Source organism: Mastigoproctus giganteus, chromosome 7 (genome assembly GCF_048544385.1).
Source record: "Mastigoproctus giganteus isolate SK-2022 chromosome 7, ASM4854438v1, whole genome shotgun sequence".
Taxonomy (NCBI): Eukaryota; Metazoa; Arthropoda; class Arachnida; order Uropygi; family Thelyphonidae; genus Mastigoproctus; species Mastigoproctus giganteus.
In genome coordinates this window covers 108,361,889-108,376,013 of record NC_143581.1, presented here as the reverse complement: position 1 = coordinate 108,376,013, position 14,125 = coordinate 108,361,889, and the positions used below count along the sequence as shown (strand labels likewise).

Below are 14,125 nucleotides of genomic sequence, written 5' to 3'. Positions count from 1 at the left end.
AGTAAGCCAACCGAAATTGTGCAGTGGTATCATTATATAACATCTCATATTATGAATTCTTTCACAACAAGTTGACTATCTCATTATACCTCAAACAAGTTATGCTTTTCCAGTAGAGAAGACTATTGTTTTACTTATTCCTAGTGGACAACACCATCCACTGAGAAGTAACACTTTCCCAATTTCTACTGAGAAAGTGTTACTTATTCAAGGTATAATGATATAGGCAACTTGTGAAATAATTCACAATATGAGATGTTATATAATGATGCCAATGTACAGCTTTGGTTGATTTACTGTGTAAAGAAACGATGCTAATGCACTAACTTATATGAGAGTAAATGCTTCTTGCAGTCTGAGGCTTTTTAGCCCTAAATCCTACATCTATTAAAATTTGTAAAATTAATAAATTTTACAAATTTATTAATTACTTGATGACCTCCCATTTGCCTGAATGGCAAAGGAGGTCATCAAGTTTTTCTAGTGCATATAATCTTTAGAAAACTGAGAACAAATTCAAAATTGAGCATAATGTCATGTATACCAAGACATGGAAACAAGTTCTGTTAAACGTGCCTAACTGGTCTTGCTGCAACCTAAACAGATACCTCAATTGAACTAAACAATTTTGCTAACCTGACCAAACAGTGCTAACAAGCTCCAAAAAGAACATGTGCTAAATGAAACAGTAACACCTTATCAGTATCTTAAGTGACGCTATGTCAACCTTGCATGGAACAACAAAACCTAAAATTTTTGAAGACAAGGAAGATTGTTGAGGAGAACCAAGAGTTGCTCTTACCAAGAAAAGCTTAAGTTCTGCAAATTGCAGCGTCTGGAGACTAGGCACCTGTGTGATGATCTAAATAAGGACTTAAATGGTTTGAACAAGCTTAATGCTGTTGGGATTATTCCTCTCTCTCTCAGATTATGCACCTGAAGGGGGTATAAATTCAAATTGAGGAAAGACAGTTGAAGAATAAATGTGTGGAAATTTGCCTTTGACTAGTTCCCCCATTTGTCCTGTTGTTTCATACAAGCATTCTGCTTTCTCAGTGTTAGCTTACCACCTATATAATATAGTCAAACCTTTCAGACAAACTATAAAGTTTGATAATCCTTTCGACCTTGCGGTGCCTCCGTAGCCAGGTGGGAAGGAGCAGCAGTGCGTAGCACACGCTTCTTGATTAGACCGGGGTTCGAGCCCATCACCACCAAATACAGAGGATGCAGAAAAGTCAAGGAATGACCACCGCATATCCCAGAGCAATATGGCCTTAGTTGCTAATGCTCCTAAAAACCAAATAACAAACAAACAAACAAACCTTTCAACCTTGCAAGCATGAGAGATTTTTTGAATACCTTAGTACAGAAATATACCAAATTAACTCTTAGATATTCAGTCCAATATTACCACATAGCATTCCTAAAATACTGTCTCCAACAAAACATTATTCTGAAATTTGCCCTCATCAAATTCAACCAAAATTTACTGGGCATAAAAAAACTAACTCACACCACATCATGTAGAATGGTTAGCCTTGCCTTGCCTTGAAATCCCATTATTTTATCAAGCAGCAATATCTGCGTGAAGTCAAACAAATTCGTAATAAATTAAGAAAATACATACACCTAATGATTCGTTAATGTAAGCAAAGACTTCTTTACTTATATTAACAATAGAAGGAAAGTAATGAGTGACACTGGTCCACTTGATGTCGATGGTTTTATGTTGATGAACCTACTCAGACTGCTTACAGGCTGAATAAGTATTTTGCATTTACATTCACACATGAGGAATTCTTTAGAGAAGGGGATGCCAGAAATTTACCAAACCCTAACAGAAAGCTAAATGATTTTGTAATAACTGAAAGGAAAGTGGAAGAGAAGTTGTTCATGTTAAATAGAAGAAAGGCAGCTGAGTGGATGAGATCTATCCAGTCATATTGAGGAAGGCAGCAAAGGAGGTAAGCAAACCCTAAGCCATAATTATGAGAGCACCTTTGGATTCAGGGGAATATATCCCCAATTCACAAAGGGGGATTAAAGAGGGGCATGAGTAATTACAGACCTTTTAGCTTAACTTCTCTTCCAGGGAAAATAATGGAGGAACTGATTAAAAAAGTAATGCAGGACCACTTAGACAGGAGCGCAGTTATACTTGTCACAGCATAGGTTTGTTAAGGGGAGATCTTGTCTGACCAATTTGATTGGATACTATACAGTAACAAAGAAACTGGAACAAGGAAGAACTGGACAAACATTAGTTCTAAAATTAGTTCTAATTTGGATTTTAGGAAAGCTTTTTTTTAACTGTTTCACATAATAGACTGCTGTACAAATTGGAGAAATATGACATTAAGGGAAATTTACTGCTATTGATAAAGAGACAGTTCAGTGTTAGAAGACAGAGTTATCAATAGACACTGTTCTTAATGAAATAATGTTATCGGTGGAGTTCCCCAGCGTTCGGTGTTGTGCCCATTGTCGTTTTCTGTATTTATTAATGAAGATATATATCAGGCTTAATGTCTAAGTTTGCAGATGATAGGAAGGTTGGCTGGGTGGTTAATGACAGTGAAGATGGTATGCTACTGCAAAAAGATCTATAAAACTTAGGTGGTTGGGCTGAGAAATGGCAATTGAGGTTTAACGTTGACAAATGCAAAGTATTACATATGGTTAGCAGTAATTCCAGATTAACATACCGATTGTATGGTGCTACACCCAGGTGGTGGAAAATGAAAAAGACCTAGGGATAAATTTGCAGTCAGATATAAAATTCTTGGGCAGGGCATAAATGCTGCCAGGACAGCACTTGGAGTTTTGTCACTGATATGCTGGATATTCCTTGCTAGGATAAGGAGGTGATTATTATTAGCCATATGGTGCAAGGAAGCCTGAAGCTTGTGCTGTACCAGCCAAAAAAAAAAAAAAAAAAAAATTGAGTTACCCTGAGAGAGAGAGAGAGAGAGAGAGAGAGAGAGAGAGAGATGATATCCAGCTCAGGACCCTGGGTGTGCCAAGCCCGTACTCACCAGCTGTGAGCCTCTGGGTTAAATTCCATTGTATAAAGCAATAGTCAGGCCACATCATGAGGTCTGCATACAGGTCTGGAGGCCTCATTTTAGGAAGAATGTAGATTTGCTGAAGAGGGTATAGAAGGGCAATGACATTGTTGTGGGAATCAAAGGGAAACTCTTACCAAGAAAGGCCCCAGTTCTGCAAATTGCATCTTCTGGAGACTAGGCACTTGAGATTTTATCTGATTGAAGTGTTTCAGGCTTTGAATGGATTGAGCAAGCTCAATGCTGATGGGATTCTTCTTGTGCTCGGACTACATGCATGAGGGGGCATAAATTCAAATTGAGGAAGAATGGTTGCAGAACAAATGTGTGGAGGTTTGCCTTCACCCAACTGATGGTTGATTGTTCGAAGAAGATTCCCTCCATTTTTGTGGAAGTGGATAATTTGAATAAATTCAAGGAAGAACTAGACAAACTATTGGAGGTAATGGATAGGAGAAGTGTGATTTTTTTTTTTTTTTTTTTTTTTCTTGGCTGATACTGTATAAATTTGCTTTCTTGCATCATTTGCAAGTATTAATACTAATGCAAGGTTAGCTTTCTAATCTTGTCATTCTTTTCTTTTTTTTTACAGTATTATTTATTTTTTAATTTCATCCTAAGTTATTGGGCAATCTTGTTAAGAGTTATTTTTGATTCATTCCTGATAAGAATACTTCTTAATTTTATGCATGATCTCTTCAATTTCCCCATACCACACAGTTACTGAAACTTGGTTATTTATTTTTTTTTTTATTTAAGCAATCATGGCTCCATAACTGTTTGGACTCAGAAATGTGTTTATTTGACTTCTTTTTTGTATTTTGGGCAGTAGAATATAATGCACATTTTTTTGCTGATAATTTCAATATATGATATATAAGTAGGAAAATGCATATAAAATTATATAGTAGTATTGACAGAATAAAGGTTGTTAGATGAGGGAGAAGAGAGCATTATGTATTTTTAATAAAGTTGAATCATATCAGTATTGTAATGTAGTTCCTCTTTCATTATTCCAGCTATAACTTTATTTTTTAGTTGAAACATATAACATTAAACTCCATCTGTAATAATTTATTTCTTTCAGATGAACCTTCTGGAGGGACATGTTGCAATAACAGGATCATGTGCCTATGTTCCTCAAGAGTCTTGGATAATGAATGGGTCTTATCAGGACAACATCCTCTTTGGACAGCCTTTTAACTCTAAAAGGTAAATTTTAGTTTAGCTGTACATGCACACATACATCAGGATAGCCTGCAAATAGAACATGCTAAATATAGTGTGTGTGTGTGTGTGTGTGTGTGTGTGTGTGTGTGTGTGTGTGTGTGTGTGTGTTATATTAATATATTGAATTAAGTATGCATAAATGAATGTGAAAGTTACACAAAGTGCCAGTAACTAGAAGGGTGAAGAAAGTAGGAAAAAAAGTGTAGTAGATTTATGAAAGAATGTTAATATTCTAGAGGTTATGATGAATTAAGAAAATTATGGGCTGAATTGTCAAGCCAATATAAAGTGGGGGAATTGTAAAGTAAAATTAATACATCAAAATACTAATAAAGTGAAAATAAAATGGTGTAGCTGTTATTAGATATGGGGGAAAACATTTTTAGTAAATGGTCTAATATAGGTAATGCAAAAATGCTTGATCTGATGTCAGCTGAAATAAATATTGATACACGATCAGGTGACTACATCTGACCATGTATCAGGAACTGCATTTCTATACTTGTCCATAGTAGTAGAAGAAAAGTGAAAGGCCAAAAAAAGCAATGAAAATGAAATTAGCACTTTCTAATACAATATGGACAAGGTAGTCCCAATGCAGTGTATTTTATATAGTTAAAAATAAGTATTGAGTTGGGATAAAAATGGTTTAATATCAATATGTAGAATTTAGCATAGGATTTAGTTTTATATAGATAAGAAATCAATGTATTTTAAAAAATAGATTTAGAACAAGCAAATGGTATAAGGGCGAGGTATTAAATTGAGGATGGGGAAGGGAAAAAGGAGTATTTTAAATAAAGACGAAAAATAGCAATAGAAGTAGGATAGTAGGAATGATTTATATATATATATGTTGGTATTTTTACAGTATGACAGTTTATAGCTGAATAACAGCTATAAACTGTCATACTGTATTGGTGAGCTTCGGCCATGATATAGATTTAATATTTTGTATATTCAAAATACTTTATATATTTATAAAATATAAACATAAATAAAAAATAACAGCATAGCTGGAATATGTTAAATTCAACTTGTAAACTATATAATTATAAAACCTACAAAATTTACTGACAACCTAAGTGCCATCAGTTAGCAAAGAAGTGTAATAGAGCCCACCTATGGTGACATATAGATAGTTGAGTATTTCTATTATTTATCACTGGAAAAGATATTGGACAACTGCAAAATAGGAGAGAGGTCCATAAGGTAGTGGGGGGGTGTGAAATTTTGAATTTTATAGCATAAAGCTATTTCTGTCAATTCAAAGATAAGGGGTAACTTGCTAAATGAGAGTTTTAATTAAAAGTTCCAATTGATATTAGGACAATGTCCTTCTGAAACAGCATGCAGTAGGGTTGGTTGACATATCCAAATTATTTAAAAGGAGGACATATCCAAAATCGACTTTAAAAAAAGGACAAAAGGAGGATACAGGCAACTCCCATATAACACGGTTTCGCTCTAACACAATTGATAAATTGCAGCAATCCTCGCACAACATGGTACTTATATAACATGGTATTCTTAAGCTTTTGTGCTGGGAAAACCCTGTATTATGTTAGATGTGATGTTTGCATTCCTTTTTGTGAATCCCTACTGTCATTATCGCTAGTCATTATCGCCTTCGTGATATTTTTCTAAAGCACATTTCTGGAGGTCACTACCATAAAACAGTTTGCAGTTTCCGGTTTATTGGTCTTTTCTGTTAGTGCAATCAATTATAAATGGGTAGTAAACTTGATTCAATATAGTACCAATAGCTCCAATTCTATGGGTTTTCTCGTTATTATGGTGAAATGTGTTTCCCCTTCCATGAAATATTCAATCGTATAAAAACATAAATACATTACTCTGTTCTCACTTGCTCACATTGTGTTTGTTGCAACTTGTGCATGCTATGTTCTTTGTATTAATTGCTTATCATTTTTACTGTTTTAAATTTTAAAACTAAAAAAAAAAAAAAAAGTCAGTGAACAGAAATATCAATTAGTTAGTATGTACATATTACAGTACTTATTAATTTAGGCTATGCACGTAAGTGTATATTTATTTTTATTTTGCTAACTGGAAAATATTCTTCCGATTTTCATGAATCATTTAACTTTTTTAATTGGTAAGGTAATAAAGTTAAATTTGTGCTTTATATCTAAGCGGGGGTCCACTGTATTTTGTTGGGAGATCCCTGTGCTATTGAACTTGTGCTTGCAAACAGTGTTATACGGGACTAAGAACCAGTACAAAAAGGTGAATTACATTCCAAAAGCTAACAGAAATACACCATTTTTTTTATAATAATTGAAACTTCAATTTTGTCATTCATTTATATTTTCCTGGTGAAAATTTGTTTTGGCATTAGCAGTGGTAAATGATGCAAGAAAGCAAGCTCATACAGCATCAGACCAAAAAACCATTTGAACAATGATAGGATAGAATATAAGGTAGATATAGAAATTAGAGCAAGTTTCTTTAAAGTTATACTGTAAAAATATTGGGGTTTTTTTTTTATAGTATCAATACATAATTTGTTTCTGTCTTTTGTCTGCTGAATATTTATTAATGAAAAAAAACCTGTCTATATTTGTGTATGTGAGGAATTATTGTGAAAAAAAAAAAAAAATTGTGCAAGTTTTAAGTATTCTGAATAATGCTCTGGGCTTTTTGGATTTTCCAAAAATTTGGGTTTTTTTTTTTTTTTCATGAGCTAGCATTTGATCAAATTGTACATTTTTGTTTTCCATTTCTACAAAATTTTTCACTCTTGTTAATTGATCAAAATATTTAACATCATCAATTTGAATCTCTTTAGTTGTCAAATACTGGACTATTTTCCACATCCTTCCTTTTCATTTAGGTTCACCCTTTGAAATATGAAAATTCTTCTAGATATTTCATCCGCTTATCCAAATACTCCAGGCAATTACCGTATAGCGATTTCAAATCATCACAAAAATTTTTACACATATCATGATCTTCTGTACATTTTTCTGAAAGTCGTGATTTTATTTTTAGAAGAATGAATGTTTGTTGTGTTCTTCAAGAATATTAGTATTAATTGGTGGAAAATAATGAAAGAAAACAACTTATACAGCATCAGCCAAAAAAAAAAAAAAAAAAAAAATTCTGTTTCACCTATCCATCCCCTCCAATAGTTTGTCTAGTACTTCATTGAAATTATTTGAGCTATCCACATCAGATGTTTATTTCCACAATCAACCACCTTGTCTGAAGGCAAACTTCCACATGTCTAGTCTGCAATCATCCATTTTTAAATTCAGTTAATACCCCCTCTTGTACGTAGCCTGTACAAGAGGAAGGATCCCATCAGCATTGAGCTTGCTCATTCCTTTTAAAGCCTTAAACACCTCAATCAGTCTCCAGATCTCAACCTAGTCTCCAGATGCTGCAATTTGCAGAAATCCGTGGTAAGTGTATCCCTTTGTTCCCCTCACCAATCTCGTTTCCCTTGGTTGTACCTGCTCCAGCACCTCTATATCATTCCTAAAATGAGGCCTCCAGACCTGTATGCAGTACTGAAGATGTGGCCTGACCATTGCCTTATACAATGGAATAATCACCACCTTGTCAACACTAGCAAATTCCTGTATATCATTCACAAAACCTCTTATGCTGTCCTGGCAACCTTTATGCATTGCTCAGAGAATTTCATATCTGACTGCACAATTGCCCGAGGTCATTTTTTATTTTCCATTACCCAAGTGTAGTATCACACAGTTGGTATGTTAATTTGAGATTACTGCTACCCATGTGCAGTACTTTGCATTTGTTAATGTTAAACCCCAATTGCCATTTCTCAGCTCAGCTACCTAATTTTTATAGATCTTATTAGCATTAGCAGAGGCATATGATGCAAGAAAGCAAGCTTATGCAGCATCAGCAAAAAAAAAAAAAAAAAAAACCTCCCATTTCACACCCCTCCATTTGTTCCAAATTGCCTGTCCAGCTCAGCTTTAAATTTATTTAGGCTATCAACTTCCACAACAAAAGATGGAAGTCTGTTCCGCCAATCAACTACCCACTGGCTAAAGGCAAATTTCCACACATCTATTCTACAACTGTCTTTCCTCAATTTGAATTTGTCCCCTCAGGTTCTTAATCTAAGCAAAAGGAAGAATCCCATCAGCATTCAGCTTGCTCAAGCCATTCAATGCCTTATACACTTCAATCAGATCACCTCGCAGGTGCCTACTCTCCAGGCATTGCAATAAGAGCATCCCCTTTGTTCCCCTCACCAATCTTGTTGCCCTTCTTTGTACTCATTCTACCAACTCTACATCCTTCCTAAGATGAGTCCTCCAGACCTGTACACAGTACTCTAGGTGCGGCCTGACCATTGCCTTGTATAACGGGATAATCACCTCCCTGTCCCTGCTAACAAAATTCCTATATATCATTGACAAGACTCCATGACATGCCCTGGCAGCCCTTCTGCACTGCTCAGCGAACTTCATATTTGACTGCACAATTACCCCCAGGTCTTTTTTGCTTTCCACTTCCCTGAGTGTAGTACCACACAGTTGGTACGTTTGTCTTCGGTTATTGCTACCCATATGCAGTACTCTGCATTTGTCACTTTTCAGCCCATTTGCCAAATTTATCTAGATCCAGTTGGAGTAGCATACTATCTTTACTGTCATTAACAACCCTGCAAACTTGGATATTATACAAAACAACAATAGGCCAAACACCGAACCCTTGGGAACTCCAATAATAACATTTGTCCATGAAGAGCAGTGTCCGTTGATTACCCACTTTATCCATTGTAGCAACTTACCCTTAATGTCATACCTCTCCAATTTTAAAACAGCCTTCCATGTGCAACAGTAGCAAAATCTTTCCTGAAATCCAAGTATATGATATCAAAATTATTTTTGGCATTCATTTCCTTTGTGACCACATCATAGTATCCAATCAAATTTGTCAGACAAGACTTCCCCTTAACAAACCCATGCTGTGTCTTAACTATTACTGCAGACTTGTCTAGATGATCCTGCAGTGCTTCTTTAACCAGTGATTCCATTATTTTCCCCGGAACACAAGTTAAACTAACAGTTCTATAGTTACCTGTGCCATCTTTTGAATCCCCTTTGTGAATTGGTGATACATTTGGACACCCCCAGTCCATGGGGACCTCCCCTGAGTCCAAGGAAGCTCTCATAATTATGGCTAAGGGTTTGCTTACTTCTTTTGCTGCCTCCTTTAATATAACTGAATAGATCCCATCCACCCCAGGTGCCTTCCTCATGTTTAACTTCAACAATTTCTCCTCCACTTTGCTCCCTGTTAGAGTTTTATAAACTTCTGCCACTCCACTCATTGAATAACTCCTCATGTATGAATGTTGATGAAAAATTCTCATTCAGTTTATTAGCTAACGGAGCATGATCATCAATAGTCAACCCATCTATGTTAAGTGGTCCAATCTGATTCATCCCTTTCCTTCTAGAGTTTACATAAGTAAAGAACTCTTTGCTGTTTTTCTTTGCATCCTTTGCCAAGGATTTCTCGTAATCTGCTTTCGCCAGCCTAACCTACTTGTGACTTGATTACAGATTAGTTTATATCTGCTATTTGCTTCTGTGTCACCTGATACTTTATATGCATCCCATACATTTTTCTTCTGTGGTAGCCTCCAAAATGGCCGACCGGGCTAGCCGAGTGGGTAAAGTACCTGCCCGGCAACCCAAAGGTCGCGGGTTCGATTCCCGCCTCGGGCTTGGATCAAAGTACTGCAAAACCCTTGGGAGGTGCAATATGGCCACAGAAGCCGATGCGCCAACAACTACCAAATCAAAAAAAAAAAAAAAAAAAAAAGCCTCCAAAATTAAGTCCCTGAAGGCTTCCCATTTAGTTTCAGGTTACTTCTTTCCCCGCTAGTTCAATAAATATCTACAACCTTGTCCTAGTTGTTTGATGAGAACTGAAACTCAGTATTCTCTCGAAATGGATGCTAATTTTTTTGGAAGTAAGATACTTATTTTGATTTTGGCACACTGCATGGCTCACAATTTGAAATAAAATTTGAAGTAAACATGAAAATGGATGTGACTAAATGGTTTGGAATGCATACACACACGCCAAAAAAAATTAGAAGTCTTCTATTAAGTATCTAGTGAACACACCTGTCCAAATTGCAGCCCATTAACATTGTGGTATTCATTCGACTTGGTGTCTGAGGGAGTCTAGCTCTAGATTTGATCATTCTTCCATCAGTATGGAAGAATGATCATTGGTAAAAAACTGCAAAGCCAAACTGCCCTTTCCAACGTATCCCAGACATTCACAATTGGATTCAGATCTGGAGAATTTGGTGGCCTTAGTAAATGTAAAATATCGGGAATGTTCCTCAAACCATTCAGATAACAATTTTCACATGGTGAATAGTTGTGTTGTCATCTTGAAAAAATTCGTCACAACCTGAGTAAAAATGAAACTTTACAGAGTGAAATTGATCTGATACTACAGAAAGATATTTGTTGGAAGTAACACAACCTTCTAATTATAAGCAGACCCAGTCCATACCATGATATTACCTCCAGCTGCTTGAGTGGTGGACATGAAATAGTCTGGATGCATAACTTCATGAAGTTAATGCCATACTTTCATCCTACCATTAGTGCAAAAAAGTCTAATCAAGACTCTTCAGACCTCAATCTTTTTCCATCATTCCACAGTTCAGTCTTGGCATTGGTGGCACCAATACAGCAAAATCTTTCAAGTTTTTTTTACAGAAGTGGCTTTTGTATATTGCATATGATTATCAAATCCCAGATTCTTCAACTCCCACTATATAATTTGGTTGGAAATGAGTCTTTCTTTGCCTAAATTGAATTTTTCAGTCATTTGCTACTCGCTGGACCTTCTATTCTGACACCCAATTCACTTTATTCCTGTGGCCTTGTTCTTGGAGTACGGCTTTCTGCTACAATTCTTTCTTTTTAAAGCTGCATTCTTCTTTTGTCTTCCACTCATTTTATACTTTTGAGGTGTTTTTTTTCATCACGCTAGTGATTTCCTTTATTTTCTCAATTGTGATTCCTGCTAAACAAACTCCAGCAATAACACCTTTCTTCCCCGTTATCAGATCAACTAAGAAGCTCCAGGAAAATATACAGTACTTCTCTAATACCAAGAAGTTTTTGATCATGCCATGTGACAATTTATATTTGCATACTATATATTTAATTATCTGTTGATGCCAATTGCAAAATATTTATAATTTCTTGGCCTGTGTGTGTATAATGTGTTTTAATTTTTTAATAATATTTATATATGTAATAAGCTAAAATATATGCAAGCTTGAAATTTAGTACATTTAATGGTCTTTTCAGCTGGAAAATGGAAGAGACTAAAAGACTGATGTTTCTATTTTTTTTATTTCTTTCCTTCAGTTCTGATATACAAGGTTATCCCAAAAGTAATATAAAAAAGCAGTTAATTTAAAATGAATGTATTTAATAACATAATTTATGTTAAAATCTTTCAATGTAGTTTCCTACCTAATTCAACTGAGATATGAATTCAGGTTCAAAGTTGTGTATTCATGCCTCATCATTGTTAGCAGAGCATTTTAAAAACTTTTCACTTTCTTCTAATGTGCACTTTCTTCTGTGTTGTAATTTCTTTATACTTTGCTCATTATTCATCTGACAGCAAATGTGAGACCCATCAAGTGGCAGCCTTTCATTTTTGCAACACCTCAATTAAAATTCAGCAAATAGATAATTTTGTTATTGCAGATTTGTTGGCTGTTTCTTCATAAGGTCATATGTCTGTCTTTCTCCAAAATGTTGGTAATAATGACTAATTATGTGTTTTTCATAGATGTGCTTGATCTGCTTTAGAGTCTTCAACACTAGTCGGATCTTGAAGAAACCTCTGTGACTAGGTGCCTCCGTAGCCAGGTGAGCAGGAGCAGCAGTGCGTAGCACACGCTTCTTGATTAGACCGGGGTTCAATCCCGTGACCACCAAATACGGAGGATGTGGAAAGGTCAGGGAATGACCACCGCATATCCCTGGAGCAATATGGCCTTAGTTGCTAATGCTCCTAAAAACCAAATAACAACAACAACTCTGTGACTAATATGAAATTATGCTGCGATTTTTACTGTTGACTCCCCCACACACTTTCTGCAACTCTTGAAAAATTTGTTTTGGCATTCATCTGTTTAATGTTACAGTTTTGATAAAAGATCTTTGATCTAAAATTTCAACCTGACCTGAAGCAAACAAAGCTCCTGCATGAGTGTCTGTGTACAGATTTTTAAAAAGGACGTCACGTCCTTTTTAAAATTTCTGTAATCTCTCCATTCGTTTTCACTGGTATCATTCCACATGATGAAATCTTTATTTGCAAAAACACTCATGCAGGAACTTTGTTTCAGTTACACTAATGTTGAGGTTAAACTTCATATTATTATCCCAATAAATGAGATAATCCTTGTAACATAATAGGCGCCTCCGTAGCCAGGTGGGAAGGAGCAGCAGTGCGTAGCACATGCTTCTTGATTAGACCGGGGTTCGAGCCCGTCACCACCAAATACGGAGGATGCGGAAAGGTCAGGGAATGACCACCGCATATCCCGGAGCAATATGGCCTTAGTTGCTAATGCTCCTAAAAACCAAAATAACAACAACAACAATTGTAACATAATAAATCTTCCCATTTATTTCCCTATCATATGAAACTAATTTTTATTTTAAATGCCTAATTATAGTTGCTTAAGCCAAGTTCCATTTTAAGTTATATCTTTGAAGTATTGTCATGATTGAGGAGAAATTTAAAAGGATTCTTAATTAGATGCTACTTAATTTTTTTTTTTTTTATATATATAATTTATGCATTCACTAAATTTAACTTATAGATTCTATCAGACTGTTTACTGTTGTGGTCTTGCAGATGACATCTCATCTCTCTCCCTTGGAGACAAAACAGAGGTAAGCTATGTATATTTATTGTCTCTATCCATCTGCTATTAGTTTTTAAATATTTGCTTAAAGCAAAATGACTTCCTGCAGAGTAGTTTATTATTTGAATATCTGAGTGGTATTCAGCCTCTAACCATCATAATTGTAACTTCTTACATATATGTATACCTCTATTATGTTATATCCCTATTCTGGATTACCTCTCCATTCTTTTTCACTGGTATCATTCCAAATGATGAAATCTTTATTTGCAAAAACTGGTAAACAAATAGTACTGATACCTTAAGGAAATGAAATGCTTTACTTTAGTAAGTGGATCAAGGATAGTAATATTAGTAATGGCAATATGGTGCAAGGAAGGAAGCTTGTACTTCATCATCTATTAAAAAAATAATTACCAACTCAATTTTTTTATCTATCATTTTCCAATAATTTGCACTTTAAATTTGTTTTCATGCTATCTACCTCTACAACACTATGTGTTAGCCTATTCCAACAATCAGTCACTGCATGGCAAGAGCAAAATTTCTGGCTATCATGTACCCATTCTTTTCCAATTTAAATTTATGCTGTGTGAGAGAGAGAGAAAGAGAACAAGTAAGGATACCATTAGCACATACTTTGAAACAAAAACGTTCTGGTTCTGAACTTAACCACCACCTCCCTCCTACCTTTAAATCATCAGCAAACTTCAATGACTTCCATTGCACTCCCTCATCAATGTCATTAAAGAAAACAAGAAACAGAACTGACATTGATAACTGAGGGACTTCATTTGCTACAGTGGTCCAACCTTAGGAATGTCCATTTATGATTGCTCTCTGTCTCCTATTTTTTAGTCAGACTTTTTGAACAAAGGATCTTACCAGAAGT

The 14,125-nt window shown here is 35.3% G+C and overlaps 1 protein-coding gene across 1 annotated transcript in view; it reads left to right on the top strand.

Annotated features, from left to right (window-relative positions):
* LOC150083139 (ATP-binding cassette sub-family C member 5-like) overlaps positions 1-14,125 on the top strand; it is a 278,483-nt gene that overhangs the window by 130,483 nt on the left and 133,875 nt on the right. The window contains exons 10-11 of the mRNA XM_090378404.1: positions 4,156-4,280; positions 13,189-13,261. Coding sequence (XP_090234530.1) covers positions 4,156-4,280; positions 13,189-13,261 — 198 coding nt within the window. The remainder of the gene's footprint in view (positions 1-4,155; positions 4,281-13,188; positions 13,262-14,125) is intronic.